Source organism: Podarcis gaigeae, assembly GCF_964106915.1.
Source record: "Podarcis gaigeae genome assembly, chromosome: Z".
In the NCBI taxonomy this organism is placed as follows: domain Eukaryota; kingdom Metazoa; phylum Chordata; class Lepidosauria; order Squamata; family Lacertidae; genus Podarcis; species Podarcis gaigeae.
The window spans coordinates 41,549,025-41,565,916 of record NC_139691.1 but is presented as its reverse complement, the minus strand read 5'-3'; the positions used below and the strand labels follow the sequence as shown (position 1 = coordinate 41,565,916).

The following is a 16,892-nucleotide window of genomic DNA, read 5'->3' as shown; positions in this document are numbered from 1 at the left end:
ATCGCAGTCAGACAGAAAAGCAATAGCACCACCTTGTGGTGAGATAACGTATGTAAAAAACAACAACGAATACTTGTGTATCTGTGCCCTCAGACGTGTTCCTAGTTCAGTTAAGCTTTCGTTGTGTGAGCAGAGCCTCCTGAAAGGCACCACTCCTTAGTATCACTAGCACAACTGCAGCTCAGGGTGACGTTCTAAACAATCTGTTTTGCACCCCAGATCTGTTTGTTGGATCTCCTTTGTTTACTTTGGAGTAGCTCCTTCACTCCACACCCTGTAAGGCGAGGGGTGGTGAACCTTCAGCCTCGATTTGTATTCATGTGCAGCCCAGTGCTGTGGTGGAGATTAAAATTGCCCCATCTCAGCACTGGGCAGGGTGGAGTGCTTTAAACTGTAATGTGTGGTGCATCTATGTGTCTGTGTGCATGTGTGTGTGTGGGGGTGCTGTGGGTTAAACCACAGAGCCTAGGGCTTGCCGATCAGAAGGTCAGCGGTTTGAATCCCTGCAATGGGGTGAGCTCCCGTTGGTCAGTCCCTGCTTCTGCCAACCTAGCAGTTCGAAAGCACATCAAGTAGATAAATAGGTACCACTCCAGCGGGAAGGTAAACGGCATTTCCGTGCGCTGCTCTGGTTCGCCAGAAGTGGCTTAGTCATGCTGGCCACATGACCTGGAAGCTGTACGCCGGCTCCCTCGGCTAATAAAGCGAGATGAGTGCCACAACCCCAGAGTCAGTCACGACTGGACCTAATGGTCAGGGGTCCCTTTACCTTTTATAGTATATTGGCCTATATCATGTGTGGGCAGGGCAGAGAGAGGACGTGTTGCTATGTATTTATTTATTTCCAACGTGATGTAAACGGTTGCTGTGTGGTCTGCCTGTGTGCTGAGTGCGTCTGCTGCACATGTGGGGTTGTGTGTGCATGCATGCATACATGAGAGTGTGCTTTGTAGCCCTCATTTTTGTGTGTTTGTGTGTGTGTGTGTGTGTGTGTGTGTGTGTGTATGCGTGTGTGTGTGTGTGTGTGTGTGTGTGGAAAGCCCCATTACTTCATCTTTCAACAAGTCTTATTTACTCTGTTTTGATTTTGTTGGTTCAAAACATGTCTTAAAGGTTGAGGGCATTCTGTTTTAGTGAGTTGTCCCCCCCCCTTTTTTTGGTCGTAAGCCATAATTTTTGTGCATCAGCATTGTTCAGAACAACAAAAAATATGGCCACTCCTGTAGCTATAGCAGATAACTTTGCATGGGAGAGTTATGGGTCTTATCATGAAAAACCACCTGGATGGGGTTAATACCTGTCTTTCCATGCGTTTGACATAGAGCAGTTCGTAATGTGGAAGTCTGAACACTCTAACTAATAGTTTGTTCCCATAAAAGTTAGTACTGTATATAATTTGCAAACTTTAGTGGAGAGTCTAGGGCTAGATCGAAACCCACCTTTTAAACGTTACTAGAACAATATTAAAAATATCATTCTAAAACGTCAAGGCATTTGGTTTCTTCCTTCGCTTCGTTTCCCACAAAGTTTACCAGGTATTTTTTGGGATAGATAGGTCTGCAGCGCCCTCTGGTGCCACATTTAAACAGCACATCACTAATGTTTGAAAAGAACTTCCTATGGCAATATGGTTATCAGAACCATATTTGAAATTCATTCTTAGCATCAAAAACCATGAGGGCACATCCACCCTAGGCCACACCTACCACCATCATGATCATTACTATTAATGTTAAAAATGTATATTGTGCTTCCCGGTGCCCAGGTGTCAAAGCAGTGTGTACAGGTACAAGATGCAAATTTTAAAACATAAATTAACTTCCAGAAATTTAAAGCCTCAGAAATTTAAAACCTCAGAAATGCAAACAAACAAAAAGATTCTAAAGCATTGGATAAGTACTCATGATGCAAAGCCCTCCTGAAATAAAACAGTTTTAACCAGGCATCCAAAATTCAGCAGCGATGGTGCCTGTCTGACTTCTAGTGGCAAGGAGTTCCACAAGAGTAAGACTCATAAGACTGAAGGCATCTCTTCTTGTTGGTGAGGGTTGTGCTAACAGGACTCCCCCAGATGATACCAGTGATCGAATAGGGATGGCCAGGGTAAGGTGGCTGTGACCCATAATTTCAGTACACTGATATCAGACATATACATGCCTAGCCTGTGCTCTGGGAGGAATAATTTAATGGTTGCTGCCATCAGCTTCTAGGGCAGGGATGGAAGCCACATTAGAGAAACAAACACAGAGAGATTGATGCTGTTAGACTCAGAAACCAGCTTTAAACTAGTTTTAAGTATCTGGTGTACTCTATAAATCTTGCAAACCACTTTGCATACTAAGCAGGAAATGAAACACCCTGAATCACATCTGCCCTAGATACAAGGATTGTAAGCATCAGGAGGAGCCGGCGAGTTTTTACAACTCAATTTGCAGTCTAATCTTCTTTGTAATTGCTTCTGGTCCTACTGTAGGTCAGTAGTTGGTTCTAGGCACCAAACAAACCTGAGATGGTAATTAGCACGTTGAGTCCTTCGAGCACATCCATCTGTTGGAACCGCCTCCTGGTTATCAATGAGTAAACTCTTCCTTGCCCGCTTCTGTCTAGAAGCCACAATCCATTCTCAGTCCCCACAAGCAAATTCACCCCTGTTAAAATATGGAAGAACACCAAAATCAGCGCACGTAATCCTGACAATATAAACCATCTAAAGGCAATTTGGACCACTTCCTCACTGGAGAGTGAATGGATGGAACAGCACTTTGGTTACTATATTGGTATTCAAGAGCTCTTACTCAAGACAGGTGGGACCTGCAACGTAGCCTGGGAACACATTACTGCCTTTAAGCACAGCTAGGCTGTTGGTTTTCTCAGTTCCTGTGGAAGCTGGTTTTGTTGGGGAAGTGCATCAAAACACAGCATTTAATACTAATCAGAGAATCGTTGGAAGGGGTCACTGAGGGTCATCTAGTCCAACCCCCTGCAATGCAGGGATGATAATAATAATAATAATAATAATAATAATAATAATAATAAGTTGTACCCTGCCCATCTGGCTGGGCTTCCCCAGCCACTCTGGGCGGCTTCCAACAAAATATTAAAATACAGTAATGCATCAAACATTAAAAGTTTCTCTAAACAACTAAATCTCAACTAAGATTTCAACTAAAGCACCCAAGACAGATGGCATCCAGCCTCTGCTTGAAACCCTCCAAGGAAGGAGTGCCCACAACCTCCCAAGGGAGTCTGTTTCACTGCTGAACAGCTCTTACTTCCTGATGTCTAGTCAGAATCTCCCTTCTTGTAACTTGAAATGGCAGGACAGATATGGATGCAGCTAATGTTGTGTGCATGCCGCTTCCCAAACCAGCAGTGAGAGTGAACTGGATGCAGATTCAATGGGAGTGCGTGCACGGCCTTAATGTTGCAGTGTGTGGCCTGTTCCCGTTCAGGGTGCCAGCCGGCCAGCCAGCTGACCAGCTGTGACCTTTCCTAGAATGCTCCATTCTCTCCCCCCCTTCTTGCCATCTCAATAGAGAGCATTCCATGGTCACTGAGTATGCTCAGTCCTCATTAGACTGTTTGGGGGCTGTTCCACTCCGCCCCCAAATGATTTTGACTGGGTTTCGATAACAACAAGAAAAGCAGTGTTAACAAAAACTGAACTAAGCTAGCAGAGACATCTTATCATATGGGTCTCACAATGCACATATTGTGAGTCAAACTACTCTTTGTCCATTTGAGTCATTTCCTCCCCTTAGTAAATCTCTCATTTGTCCACCAGGAAGAGGGCACTTTTAAAATATAACAGATCGTCCACAGATTGACGACTCGAGTTGTTGGAAGTTCTAGTAAATTCCGATTCTTATTGACATATGCCAGAAAAGGCATCCAAATCACATCAGATTAGTGATTTTTCTGCCACCCCTCCAATTACTGTTTGCTATTTTTCTGCCATCCCTCTAATCATACTATTGTGGTATGTCAGCCTTTCAAAGAAGGCCAAGACTTGGATATTATCTAGCTACCCTTTGGCCATAAATCCTGTTTTCCGGTGACTTGCCTACTCAGTATGTGCTGCCGCAAACAACAGTGCTACCCTACTGATTCTCTGAGAACTCTACAGAGGTTCAAGCCTTGATGCCCCTCCTAAAGTATTTAGAACCTTGGGGTTCCCCTGAGCCTGCTGGTGCCCCACTGTTGGGCATGGGCATTCTGGTTTTGGCTATATTAGTATATTCAGTGAAAGTTCCATTCAGAGGTAGCATGCCAGGGAATAACCCCTGCTGTGGGGCAGATGTGGGGTGGAGCAATCTGCCCTCAGGTCCTGCTTTGTGGACATCTGGTTGGCCACGACTACAATCAGGGTCCTGGAATAGATTGTTTGCTGCTCTGGTCCTGCAGGGGTCTATGTTTGTTTTTTGTTTATATTTATTTAATTTGGGTTGGGTTTTTTGTGTGTGGGGGAGATTATTTGCATTTCTCTAAAAGGGTGGCGCTGTGGGTTAAACCACAGAGCCTAGGACTTGCCGATCAGAAGGTCAATGGTTCGAATCCCCACGACGGGGTGAGCTCCCGTTGCTTGGTCCCTGCTCCTGCCAACCTAGCAGTTCAAAAGCACATCAAAGTGCAAGTAGATAAATAGGTACCACTCCGGCGGGAAGGTAAACGGTGTTTCCTTGCGCTGCTCTGGATTGCCAGAAGCGGCTTAGTCATGCTAGCCACAGGACCCGGAAGCTGGACGCCGGCTCCCTTGGCCAATATAGCGAGATGAGCGCCGCAACCCCAGAGTTGGCCACGACTGGACCTAATGGCCAGGGGTCCCTTTACCTTTACTAAAAGCATTTAATAGGGACCAGTTTACCTACGAGACTGCCTTACTCCACATGCACCCAAATGACAGATCAGTGGAATTGGCATTGCAGGTTCCAAATAATACCGTTTCTGCATTTCTAAGAACTCAATTAATGTGGCATCACTTGCACTTTGGAACTCCCTGCCTATTGAGATCAAGCTGGCGCCTTCACTGTACTCTTTTTGGCACCTGCTAAAAGTATATATTCATGTTTAGATAAGCCTACCCAAATTCTTAGAAACGCTGGTGTGAATTTTAATCTGTTTTAGTATTTTAACTTCTTGCATGTTTTAATGCATTGCCATGCTTCGTGATTTTATAGTTTTATCTTTGAGGGTGTTCTTTTTGTTTTTTTTACAATCAAGCAGTGTGTAAATTTTGTTAAACAAACAAACAAACAAACAAACAAACAACTTAATATCTAAACATCTCCAAATGGCATGTAAAAATGATATGAAACAATCAAAGTGCCATAAAAGCTGCAAAACGACACTATGAAAACAGATTTTAAAAAGTAAAAAGATGATTTCAGAAAAAGTAGGGTTCAATTTCATGGGTCAGGAATAGTCTAGGAAGAAAGAGATGCCTTCACAAGATGTCTGAAGCAACTGATGGACGATGCTTCATGAATGACATTCCACAGAGCAGGGACGACGTCATAAAATTCCAATTTTTGGGTCATCGCACAGTGATAATCCACAGAGTGATGGCCTAAGTCAAGACCCTGGGGGAACAACCAATATGTGGCATTTAAGGCTTACGTCTGTCATCCCAACCCATGTACCTAGGATTAAGTACCACTGACTTTAATAGGACTTACTTCTGAGTAGGCATGGTTAGGATTGCTCTGCCAGTTAGCTTTAGTGGGGAGAGCAGGGCCCATTGCAAGGTAAAAAAATTTGAGTTCCCATAGATTTGTCATGAAATGTCACTTGGAGTGGGGTACCCACTCTAGAGAAACATCCTAAGAAGTGAAACAAGACTTGCAAAATTTCTCTGGGTGAGACCCTCAAGTATCTGTCTACAGTTAAATTGTTTTCAAGCCAGAAGAAGTGCTGAGGGGGCTGCAGATTTGAGCTGACACCCAACGGGTGAGGCTTCCATTTGGTTGCCATGTTTGATAAGCTTTCTTATTGAAGTGTTCCTGGCGGAAATAATGAGATGGCATAAGGTATTACGCAGCACAAAAAAAGAGAGAAAAAGCAGTGGAATGCTAGCAATGGGCTGGTAAGAACATAGCGCTCTTCACCTCAGCACACATATCATTACCAGCTTTGCTATGGTGCTCTGTTCTTAATTTAAAATCTTGGCCTCCTCCAAACATACATCACATGAAACCCAGAGAGCTGTAAACTGTAAATCTACATTTCCTGGGATAATTTCTTCCGGCATTTCATTCATTTATTTTGTTTCTCATTTAAGGCTCGAATCAAGGCAGGAGGTGTGGGTAAAATATTGTATCAGCTCCATGGAGCTTGTCGTCGTGCTGCCTGGTGTCAGGAAGATGGAAAATTAAAGCTGATGGGGAGCTAAGGCATCAATAATGAGGATGGATTTTTAAGTGGCAGGCGGTGCAGTCCATCCAGCATTTCGGTATATCATACTCAGATGTAGGAAACTGGGCTTCATGTCAAGGCCAGCTCAGAGGCAGAGAATTGCACTGAGGATCATAGTACATTCTAAGACCAATGGTAGCTGAGATGCACTGGTGGACACCACAAGGCTGCGATCCTGCAAACCTTCCAACACACCTTCCAGGATTTCTGTTGCAGAGTGTTCTCCACTTCAGAAAGTGATGGGCTCAAGTTACTGCCCAGGACAGAAAATGTACTGGAATCACAAGACCTCCCATCTCTGGGCATGACTTGAGAGGCAGAAAGAAGCAAAAAACTGACACATGCTCTAGACCAGGTCCCTATTGATGCTCCAGAAATGGGTAACACTGGGTTCCAAAAACTCAGTTGCTACCTAGCTGTTGCTCAAACATCTTCTTCTTTTGGACAGTTCCTCTGATGCTTTAGTGCACTTTGTATTGAACCTGATCTTGCCTTGCTAGTAAGTGCTCCAGCTGCATTCCAGGACACCCCAACAATCAGGCTGAGCAGGAACTGGGCAATTTACTGAATGGGAACAGAAACAGAACTGCAATACCTCAAGGACCACCTCTCTCCCATATAAACCGTTCTGGACTCTGTGTTCACCCTTCTTTGTGTGCCTCTTCCATGAGAGGTCCAGAAGGTGGCAACATGAGAACGGGCCTTTTCTGCAGTGGCTCCCTGTTTGTGGGATGCCCTCCCCAGGGAGGTTCGCCAGGCACCTTCATTACATATATTTTAGGTGCCAGGCGAAAATGTTCCTTTTTAACCAGGCCTTGGGTTGATGAATATTTTAAATGTGTCTGTGGGAAGGGGGAGGTTATGGCTTTGCTGTTGTGTTTTAATTATTTACTTGTTTTTATCCGGTAGTTTATTCTGTGAACCGTCCTGTGGCCCTTTGATGAAGAGCAGTATATAAATCTCACAAGTAATAACAACATAGGAAGCTGCCTTGCAATGAGTTAGGCTATTGGTCCATCTTGCTGCATATTGGCTACACTGACTGGCAGCAGCTCTCCAGGGTTTCAGGTGAAAGTCTTTCCCAGTCCTACCTGGAGTCCTACCTATGATCATGCAAAGTAAGTGCTCTTCCAGGGTGCTTTGGCCCTTCCCCCTATATTTTTAAAGATCTGAACAAGCCTCTAAGAACCTCAGAATCGCAATCCATTTATTCCTGCTTCAGATAAACCTTCTTACCCCACAATGCGGAACACAAGATCTCAGAGTTGAACTTCTTTTTGTATTTGCGGATTTCTGGGCTGTCACTCTGTGGGCGGATATTGGTGGGGTTCACGTTGACAACAGAGCCTTTCCTTGCGTTTTGCCTGCTGGTGGGCTCTGGTTTCACACTGGATGCTGGGGAAGAGAAGCAGAGGGTTTTTATAAAATGATGGTTATGTTTTCTTGCACAACACATGGCTTGTGAGGCAACTGTGCCCCCCACTCTAAGTGTGCCCCTCATAAAAGCAGGATTTCTAATCTCTTTTTGAATGACATCTAATATGTCACATCCACAATATACATTTAACGCACATTGCTTCCCCCAAGGCATCCAGGAAGCCACAGCTTTGTGAGAGAGCATTTGCTTTAAATTTATGGTGTGGATGTGACCTAAGGGCCAGACCGCAAGTGATGCTATTCATTTGCATTTAATGTGCTCGTTTTAAAAATACAAATAGCAACTACTGGAAGGAGCCTGATAATGTTTAGGATCAGAGCAGGTGGGGTACAGGGAGTTTTGTCAGTCTTGACAAAAACCATTCCTTTGAAGCAACTATTTGCATGGTATTCCCTATGCAATGACATCCCATATTGGCACCAGTAAATGTGACAGACCAGTGTATTCCGCCCAAAGAACAAAGAATTATCTAAGTAAATAAGGTGCTTGCCTGCTGGGAGAAGGTCACTGGAGTCTGCCTTCTACCAGGCGAATTTGCAGGTCACAGAAAACCACACATAATGGTTTACCATTCGTGGTTCACTTGAATAAACCATGAATGGGAAGCCAAAACCGAAGTTTGACTTGGAGCGGAGGTGGATTAGAGAAGTGCGACCATTTCTGCTGCACTGGGCACTGGGCCTAGGGAGTTCTCCGGGGTGTTGCAACTATGATGTAGTGAATTGAGCAGAACAGTAGGCAGGAGGTGGAGGGGGCATCAAATTTTGGCCTTGCACAGGGTGATGCATAAATTTGAAAGACCCAAGTCCACCCTTGCTTGGAGTGGAGCAAGCCATGGTCCTTATAAGGCTAAGACAGGGATTTGGATGGATCAATTTCAGTTTCTCCCAGTTTCTCATCTTTCTAATCTTAAGTCCAGTTCTCTACATTTCCACATCAGTTTGTGATTTAAAAGACAACATTTCAGTTTAGTCCTGATATACACCTTTTTGTATGCATTTTTGCCTAATGTACATATTTTTTCAAAGCAATTTCCACCATATGCAGTGCCTTTTTGTATGTCGTTTTCACTAATATATGCATTTATATGCACACTTTTGTTGTTCATATGTGTATTTTTGTACACATTGCTTGACTGGAGTCCTGGTTTGTAAAATTTGGAGAAGGGCACATTATGAAGGATGTCTGTGCTTTGGTTCATGCATGGTTTCAGAAAGTGCAAATTAGGTAAGTTCATCTTTAGATGTGCAACCAAACTCAATTTCTCCCTTATCCCTACTCAGGAATTGCAGTTTGTTCCACTAGTGCCAGGGGAGAAGCAAAGTAAGAGTCACCTGATTATGGAAAAACATTGCGCGTCATTTACAAGCGAATGCTACCACTGATGACTAGCTCCCTGCCATGCAGGTAGTGCTGACCCAGAGCACCAGCATAGGTCAGCCAAGGCTGAACACCTGGATAAGTGGAAAGCCAGAAACAGGCTATCTCCGTCACCTGTATGTCCCCCTGGACTCAAGCACGGGCACAACCCCTCTCAGGGGTTGACCAAACCATCGAGTCACTGGATTCTTTTAATGGAATACCCTTCACATAGGGATGGCGAGAGCGTTCTCCCATCCCTATCACTTGAACCATAGCCTATTTGCAACCTTACAAGTTGTGACGATTTGCTATGCGGCAGGTGAAACCCAAATGGCAACAGCCAATCACCAAGTGGGGGAAATTCCTGCCGTGCCCCTGTCCCAATGACAGATGACACACGATGGCATAGTAAGGTCAAGTGCAAAGCCCTAAAAGTAGGGAGAGGTGAGTGGGTGTTTCAAATGCACACGCCGAAAGAGAAAGCTCTGGGTCATGTGCATGGGCATAAATAGGTCCCTCAATCCATTTGGACTGCACCCCATTGGCCAGATTACACCCAGCAATGAGGGACCTGCCAATCGGGTGCTGTGGCTGACCAATCTTACTCACGCACAACAAAGGTGGTCAGTCTCCAGGTCTCTCTGCCACACATGCCCTCTTTAAGGGAGGACACCATTTCCCTCCTCCCCTCCAAAAGAGGCAAATATGGCATGTTCTGCAATTAAAGCAACTGTACTCACGAGAACCACAGTTTGGTCCAGTTGGACTTGACGGAGGTGACATTTGTAGAAGCCTAGGATCTATGAACGATGTGAATGATGTTGTAGATGAGGAACTATTTTTTGAGGGAGTGTTGTTAGTGCTCGGTGCCTAAAATGGGGAAAAAAATTAAGATGAAACAAAGGAACTTAATCACAACCGACTGCATTGATGGTGCTACATGTATACTATACGGTGACCTTTCCCAGCCTTGGACCCCTAGATGCTGTTGGACTACAACTCCCATCATTCTTAAGACAGCAGAACTGGCAGTCAGGGAGTTGTAGTCCAACAAGATCTGGAGGCCCAGGGTTGGGACAGGCTGCTGTCTCTGGGATGGATGGTTCTACTTCAACACCCTCCTTAAAAAAACCCCAAACGAAACTAAAACCTTGCTTTGAAAGTGATACCACAACTTAATTACAGTGGTACCTTGGTTTACGAACTTAATCTGTTCTGGATGTCCATTCTTAAACCGAAGCTGCGCTTTCCCTAATGAGGTCTCCCACCGCCGGTGCCCTTCCACTATTCGGATTCCGTTCCTAGACTGAGGTAAAGTTCATAGACTTCTGGTTTTGTGGAAGTTCATAACCCAAATAGTTGGTAAACAGGGCTGTTCGTAAACCAAGGTACCACTGCAGGGCTTATGTACATTGCATTCTACTGGGTTGCTGCACTAAGATGCCCTGCGGCCAATGCTACTAGAAAGCCACCTAGGCTGTGAAGAAGAAAGTGTGGTAATATGGGAAGGAGCAGTAGATCTGACCAGAGTCCTAGTTGGGTGAGTAGTAGAGTCTGGCCCACTGCTCTGAAACCCCTTCCAGACATCCAGTAAGACTGGGTACTTATCAGGGCTCTGGAATGGAAGGTGTGCAGAAGTTCCAGCTGGGGTAGCTCTGTTGGTAGAGCATGTGGCTCTTAATCTCAAGGTGATGGGTTCAAGTCCCATGTTGGGCAAATAGATTTCTGCATTTAGACTAGATGATCATTGTGGTGCTTCCTAACTCTACATTTCTGTGATTCTCTGATTCTAGAAGATGGAAGTGGATCTATTGGAAATCTGGATGATTAGCAGTGGATTGTACTCTAAAGCTTCATTGGAAAGGAAAACAAAAACAAAGGGTAAATAAATCTAGTTCTTTCACATCTATAAAAATTATACAGCAATAACATGTGTAGGGTAGGCTATTTCTCTTCACCACCACACAGACATACATGATTCACCATTAAATCTCCCTTCCAAAACAGCTTAAAGGAGAAGACTGAAGTAAATGAGCATAAATGCTTTCCTTTAATTTGGAACGTATAACAACCTCAAGTAACTGGCACAGCCTCCCTGCAGATCCATAGCAATGCAGACCAAAACTTCTGGCAAGATGCAATGGAATGCTAATGGCCAATATCTATCACCCCTCAGGATAAAACAGATTTTGCCTTATTACAGGGCTTCAAAATGTACAACATTTTAGACATTGCTGGACATCTAAAACTAACAACAACATCAACAACTCAATAGTCACGTTGTGCGACATGCTCACATCACTTGCGCAGCATATGCATAATATGCCAGGCAGCGTGCGCGAATGATGTCAGCAAGTCATGTGGAATATTCACACAGCATGAGCATGTTGCAAGGCGGTGACGTCAGCACATTGGTGGTGCTAGTCCCCCTCAATCACAGGGTCAAGCCAGCGCAACTGTCCTGAGATATGAATTTTTGCACACAACTTCTCCTATTACACATTTTTGCAAGGCATTTCCCCTAGTAGTTTTGTATGTTATTTTCATTACAATGTGCATTTTTGTGTGTATACTTTTTTGATTGGAGAACTGCATCATATAATTCAGAGAAGTTTGAATCTCAAAAGAAGGACTGCATTTCAGTTTGTTTATTGTCATAATATGTGACATTTACCTTGTTGGGAATAGGCTGGCTCTGAGGTTCCGGAAAGTGGTTCTGAGCAACTTTCAGCTGGTTTGCTGAACAATTCGAAACCTGGCTCTGTTGCAACAGGTCTGGGAGAAGATAGTTTTGGTTGCTCATGCCCCAGAATCGTTCCTGAGAACTGCAGCTGAGCTTTCCTGCAACATAACCCTGCACACAACGACAACTTTTTAAGAGCTGTTCTGTGACCAGAAGTCAAGCTATTCTCCCCTCCCTTCCTCCCAGCATGCAGCGCTGCTCACTTGTGGTAACACTTATGGTAACAAATGCTGGTGAATGTTGGAAGTCCAAATCTCTGTAGTACATCACAGCTAATGAAAATCAGATTATGGCAGGAATGTCAGCGCATCAGGAAAAAATGTAATAAAATAAAATGACACTGGAAATGGGATTCTGATGGATGGGAGCTGCTTAAAGGACACTAGTAATGCTCCATGTTTATACAGTGAAGTTCATCTTCAAAGCACTTCGCAAATGATATCTAATCCATCCTCTCAGGCCCCCATGACACAGAGCCAAAGAAGCATTAGCATTCTAGCAGCAGGGTAATGAGGTTGAGTCTCTTCAAGAAGCCAGCATCAAAACTAGAAGAAGGGTGAATCTCAGAGATTGCTTCACCTTGCAAGAGCGCCTCTTATGGTCTTCTACTAGGGAAGCTCTAACCACAACCCCTTTCTTCCAGATGAAGCCAGAAAGGTGGCCTGGGAGGAAGAGGACCTTTTTATTTGGCAGTGGTGCTGAGGCTTGGTAAAGGACCCCTGACCATTTGGCTTACAAACAATAAATAACAATGACATGATAGAACATCACAAATGCAACATGAAGCAGACAACATTAGTCTTATGTACAGGATTAGTCTCCATGTGGCTGAGCCTCAGTGCCAGGAGAACGGCTGAGTTTTGCTTCACTTTCAAAGTGTCTCTACTTATCCCTACATTCCAAGCAGAGATCTTTGTTTAAAAACAAATTCTTAGTCGGTTTTGTGATAAACCGGCTTATAACCGTGACTCATGAAGCCGGTTCCTCCACTGAGAATATATGTGCTAAAGGTGGGGGAGAAAAGACAGGGTAGGACCACAACCAGCAACTGGAATACTGGAAGATGCTGTTTTCAACAAGAAAAAAAAGGAAAGGAGCAGAAGTGGAAACCAGACCTGAAGTCCTATCCTCTGATCTGAAAACCCAGGTCCTTAGTTCCAGATGGTAGGAGTAGGTGGGCTCACTATTGGGGGTTTTTCTGCATAGAATTGGTTAAAAATACATTTCATTGCCAATGTGTTTAGCACTGCAACATGTGAGCAGATTTGAAGGCTCAGCCCTAGGAAGTATTATCCTGACATAAATTTGGGAGTATTGCAGAGTCTTTTGGTCTCAGGACTGATCCTGCTGATGGCTTCACTCACTGCCGTTTGTTTATTTGAAATACTCAAAATCCTTCCACAACTGCTCAAAATAGCTCACAGCATCTATTTAAGACCATTTCATTCAGCAAAGACAAACCTAAAGCTGAAAACATTTTTTTTTTAAAAAAACTTTAAAAGAACATAAAGTTGTACCTTGGATCTCAAATGCCTTGCAACTCGAACGTTTTGGCTCCCAATTGCCGCAACCCCAGAAGTGAGTGTTCTGGTTTGCACACATTCTTTGGAAGCTGAACGTCCAATGCAGAGCCGGATTTAGGTTTGATGAGGCCCTAAGCTACTGAAGGTAATGGGGCCCTTTATATGTCCAGCTGTCCTTTGTCAACAACAAATTGCCACTGTTTTTTGTGTTGAATATATGCTACTTGGTAATTTATGGACATCATAGGTATCTAAAGCCGTTTGCACATAACTAATAGGAGCCTGCAGAACACAAAACACTCTTGCTGTATTTTGTTTTTTATCTTCTATTTTGGAAATGTACATCCAGGGGAGGCAGCCAACCTTTGGAGCAATATTTTATCCCCCCTGCTCTGTGAAGCCATCCTCTTAGAAGCACTTGAGCTTCCCATTCCTGGTTCCTAGGAAATTGGGGGAAGTCAGCTGCAGGTTCTCTCTCTGTTCTAAAAAGCAGGTGTCTTCCCCCAAAGGATCCTGGGAATTGTAGTTTGTTAGGGCTTCTGGGATTTGTAGGTCTGGGAGGAGGAGGAGGAGGAGAAAAAGAAGAGTTTGGATTTGATATCCTGCTTTATTGAGACCCTAAGGAGTCTCAAAGCGGCTAACATTCTCCTTTCCCTTCCTCCCCCACAACAAACACTCTGTGAGGTGAGTGGGGCTGAGAGACTTCAGAGAAGTGTGACTGGCCCAAGGTCACCCAGCAGCTGCATGTGGAGGAGCGGAGACGCGAACCCTTTTCACCAGATTACGAGACTACCGCTCTTAACCACTACACCACACTGGCCTGAGAGGGAATCTGCAATGCCCAGGCAGTGGCGTAGCATGGGGGGTGCAGGGGGGGCCCCGGCCGCACCGGGTGCAACATTTGGGGGTTAGGGGGCGCAAATCCACGGGTTAGGGAGCGCAAATTACTTGCCTTGCCCCAGGTGCTGACAACCCACGCTACGCCACTGTGCTCAGGATCATTTGGGGGACGTCATGTGCTTTAAATGCTCACTGGATGCACTTTAAATCAGAGGATCTTAGAATTGTCGGGTTGTGAGGGACCCCAAGGGTCATCTAGCCCAACCCCCTGCAATGCAGGAATCTCAGCTCAAGAACCCATGGCAGATGGCCGTCCAAGCTCTGCTGAAAAACCTCCATGGAAGGAGAGTCTTACCGCCTTCTGAGAGATTTCCTCCCACTGTCAAACAGCTCTTGCTGTCAGAAAGTTCTTCGTGGAGTTGGAATCTCCTTTCTGGTCACTTGAAGCCATGGCTTCAGGTCCTGAGTGCCTCTGGAGCAGGAGAAAACAAGCTTCCTCCCTGGGATGCCCTCGAGATATTGACAGGGCTCTCATATCCATGTCCGGAGGGTCAGGGAGCAAAACATCTCTCTCTCCCCTTTCCCCACCCCATGCAGAATGGCAAGGGGTCTGTGCATCCAGCAGGTAAGAAGGTGGAGTCTGGAGCCCAGCCAGGGGCTGGCAGTGGGCAGGATCCTTGTACTGCCGGGGGTTGGACTAGATGACCCTTGGCATCCCTTCCAACTCGACTATGCTATAATTCTCTCAAGCAGCTGAAGGAACGGGCAGGGGAGCAAGATGCAGAAGAAGTGGAGGCACAACCACACACCCCAGCAGCCCCCTCTGGCCTTACCCACGGTGGCCTCATCCCAGCACACTTTGACCCCCCCCCCCGGTTTTATTTTTCTTCATTCAGCTGCCGGACAACCCAGCAGCCTGGCCCCTGTTTGCCCGCTGTTTGCTGCTTTGCAAGCAAGCCTTATAGTGCCCTGCAAGGGGGATGCCTGCCAGATGACAGTGAGAGTTGGTAGAGAAAGATGGATTCTCAAGGTAGGAGGCCTAGAGGAGATGAGTGGCAATATTATTATTGTGAGGTGATGCTATTACAATTCCAAAGGGAATGCCAAGCAGGGAGGGAGGGGGAAGAGAGAGAGTGGAATTCTGGTAGAGACGGAAGATGGAAGGAGGCTTGGAAAGAGAGTTTGAGGGGGGGGGCAGGTGAGAGTCGGTTGAGAGCGGTTGGTTCTAGAAGGGGGCACGAGGGGGGGGGCTGAAGCTGAGCTGGACTTACAAGCAGCAGCACAGCCGCCATTGCTCTCAGCATGTGGCCATTCAGTGCTGAAAAAAGGGGGTCTCTCCCAACTTGGAGGCAAGAGGATTCTCTTAACTCAGGTGAGCCATGGAGCCAGGGCTTGGCTTGTACAGAAATAGTATCTTAGGTTAAGAACTTTGCTTCAGGATGAGGACAGAAATTGCGCGGCGGCAGTGGGAGGCCCCATTAGCTAAAGTGGTACCTCAGGTTAAGAACAGTTTCAGCTTAAGAACGGACCTCCACAACAAATTAAGTTCTTAACCCGAGGAACCACTGCACTGCTAAAACCCAGATGCCTCCCCTCCCCCTCCAAGCTTCACAGAACTGGGCTATCCCTGATTATCGTCTCCCAAAGCAACTTGTTGTTGTTTAGTCATTTAGTCATGTCCGCCTCTTCGTGACCCCATGGACGCCAGGCACTCCTATCTTCCACTGCCTCCCGTGGTTTAGTCAAACTCATGTTGGTAGCTTCGAGAACACTGTCCCACCCCTTCTCCTTATGCCCTCCATCTTTCCCAGCACCAGGGTCTTTTCCAGGGAGTCTTCTCTTCTCATGAGGTGGCCAAAGTACTGGAGCCTCAGCTTCAGGATCTGTCCTTCCAGTGAGCACTCAGGACTGATTTCCTGAAGAATGGAGAGATTTGATCTTCTTGCAGTTCATGGGACTCTCAAGAGTCTCCTCCAGCACCATAATTCAAAAGCATCAATTCTTTGGCGATCAGCCTTCTTTATGGTCCAGCTCTCATTTCCATACATCACTACTGGGAAAACCATAGCTTTAACTATACGGACCTTTGTTGGCAAGGTGATGTCTCTGCTTTTTAAGATGCTGTCCAGGTTTGTCATTGCTTTTCTCCCAAGAAGCAGGCGTCTTTTAATTTTGTGACTGCTGTCACCATCTGCAGTGATCATGGAGCCCAAGAAAGTAAAATCTCTCACTACTGCCATTTCTTCCCCTTCTTGCATTTCCTTCTCATTGGAATGATTTTCATTTTTGTTTTCGTTCTCGGTCCACATACGGCTTAAGCCCGCCTTGTAGAATTTTAAGCATAACTTTGCTAGCGTGTGAAATGAGTGCAATTGTGCGGTAGGGGCTGTGTTGGGGGTTGCAGTCCCGTCTCACCCCAGCCCCTCGCCCCCCTCCTTCCAAGCCAGGGGTTAGGCACCCAGGCAGGAGCAGGTTGGCAGCCTGTGGTGATGTGGGCATGGGCAGCCTGGCAGGGGTGCTTGTTCTGCCCCCCTAGAGAATATAATGTCCTTCTTCCTTTGCAGGGCCGTGGTTT

General features: G+C 45.6%; 1 protein-coding gene across 1 annotated transcript in view; it reads right to left on the bottom strand.

The window, feature by feature from the left end:
- NRK (Nik related kinase) overlaps positions 1-16,892 on the bottom strand; it is a 126,859-nt gene that overhangs the window by 30,719 nt on the left and 79,248 nt on the right. Inside the window, exons 22-25 of the mRNA XM_083722718.1 lie at positions 11,886-12,065; positions 9,952-10,081; positions 7,648-7,806; positions 2,505-2,648 (exon numbers count right to left, since the gene is read on the bottom strand). Coding sequence (XP_083578844.1) covers positions 2,505-2,648; positions 7,648-7,806; positions 9,952-10,081; positions 11,886-12,065 — 613 coding nt within the window. The remainder of the gene's footprint in view (positions 1-2,504; positions 2,649-7,647; positions 7,807-9,951; positions 10,082-11,885; positions 12,066-16,892) is intronic.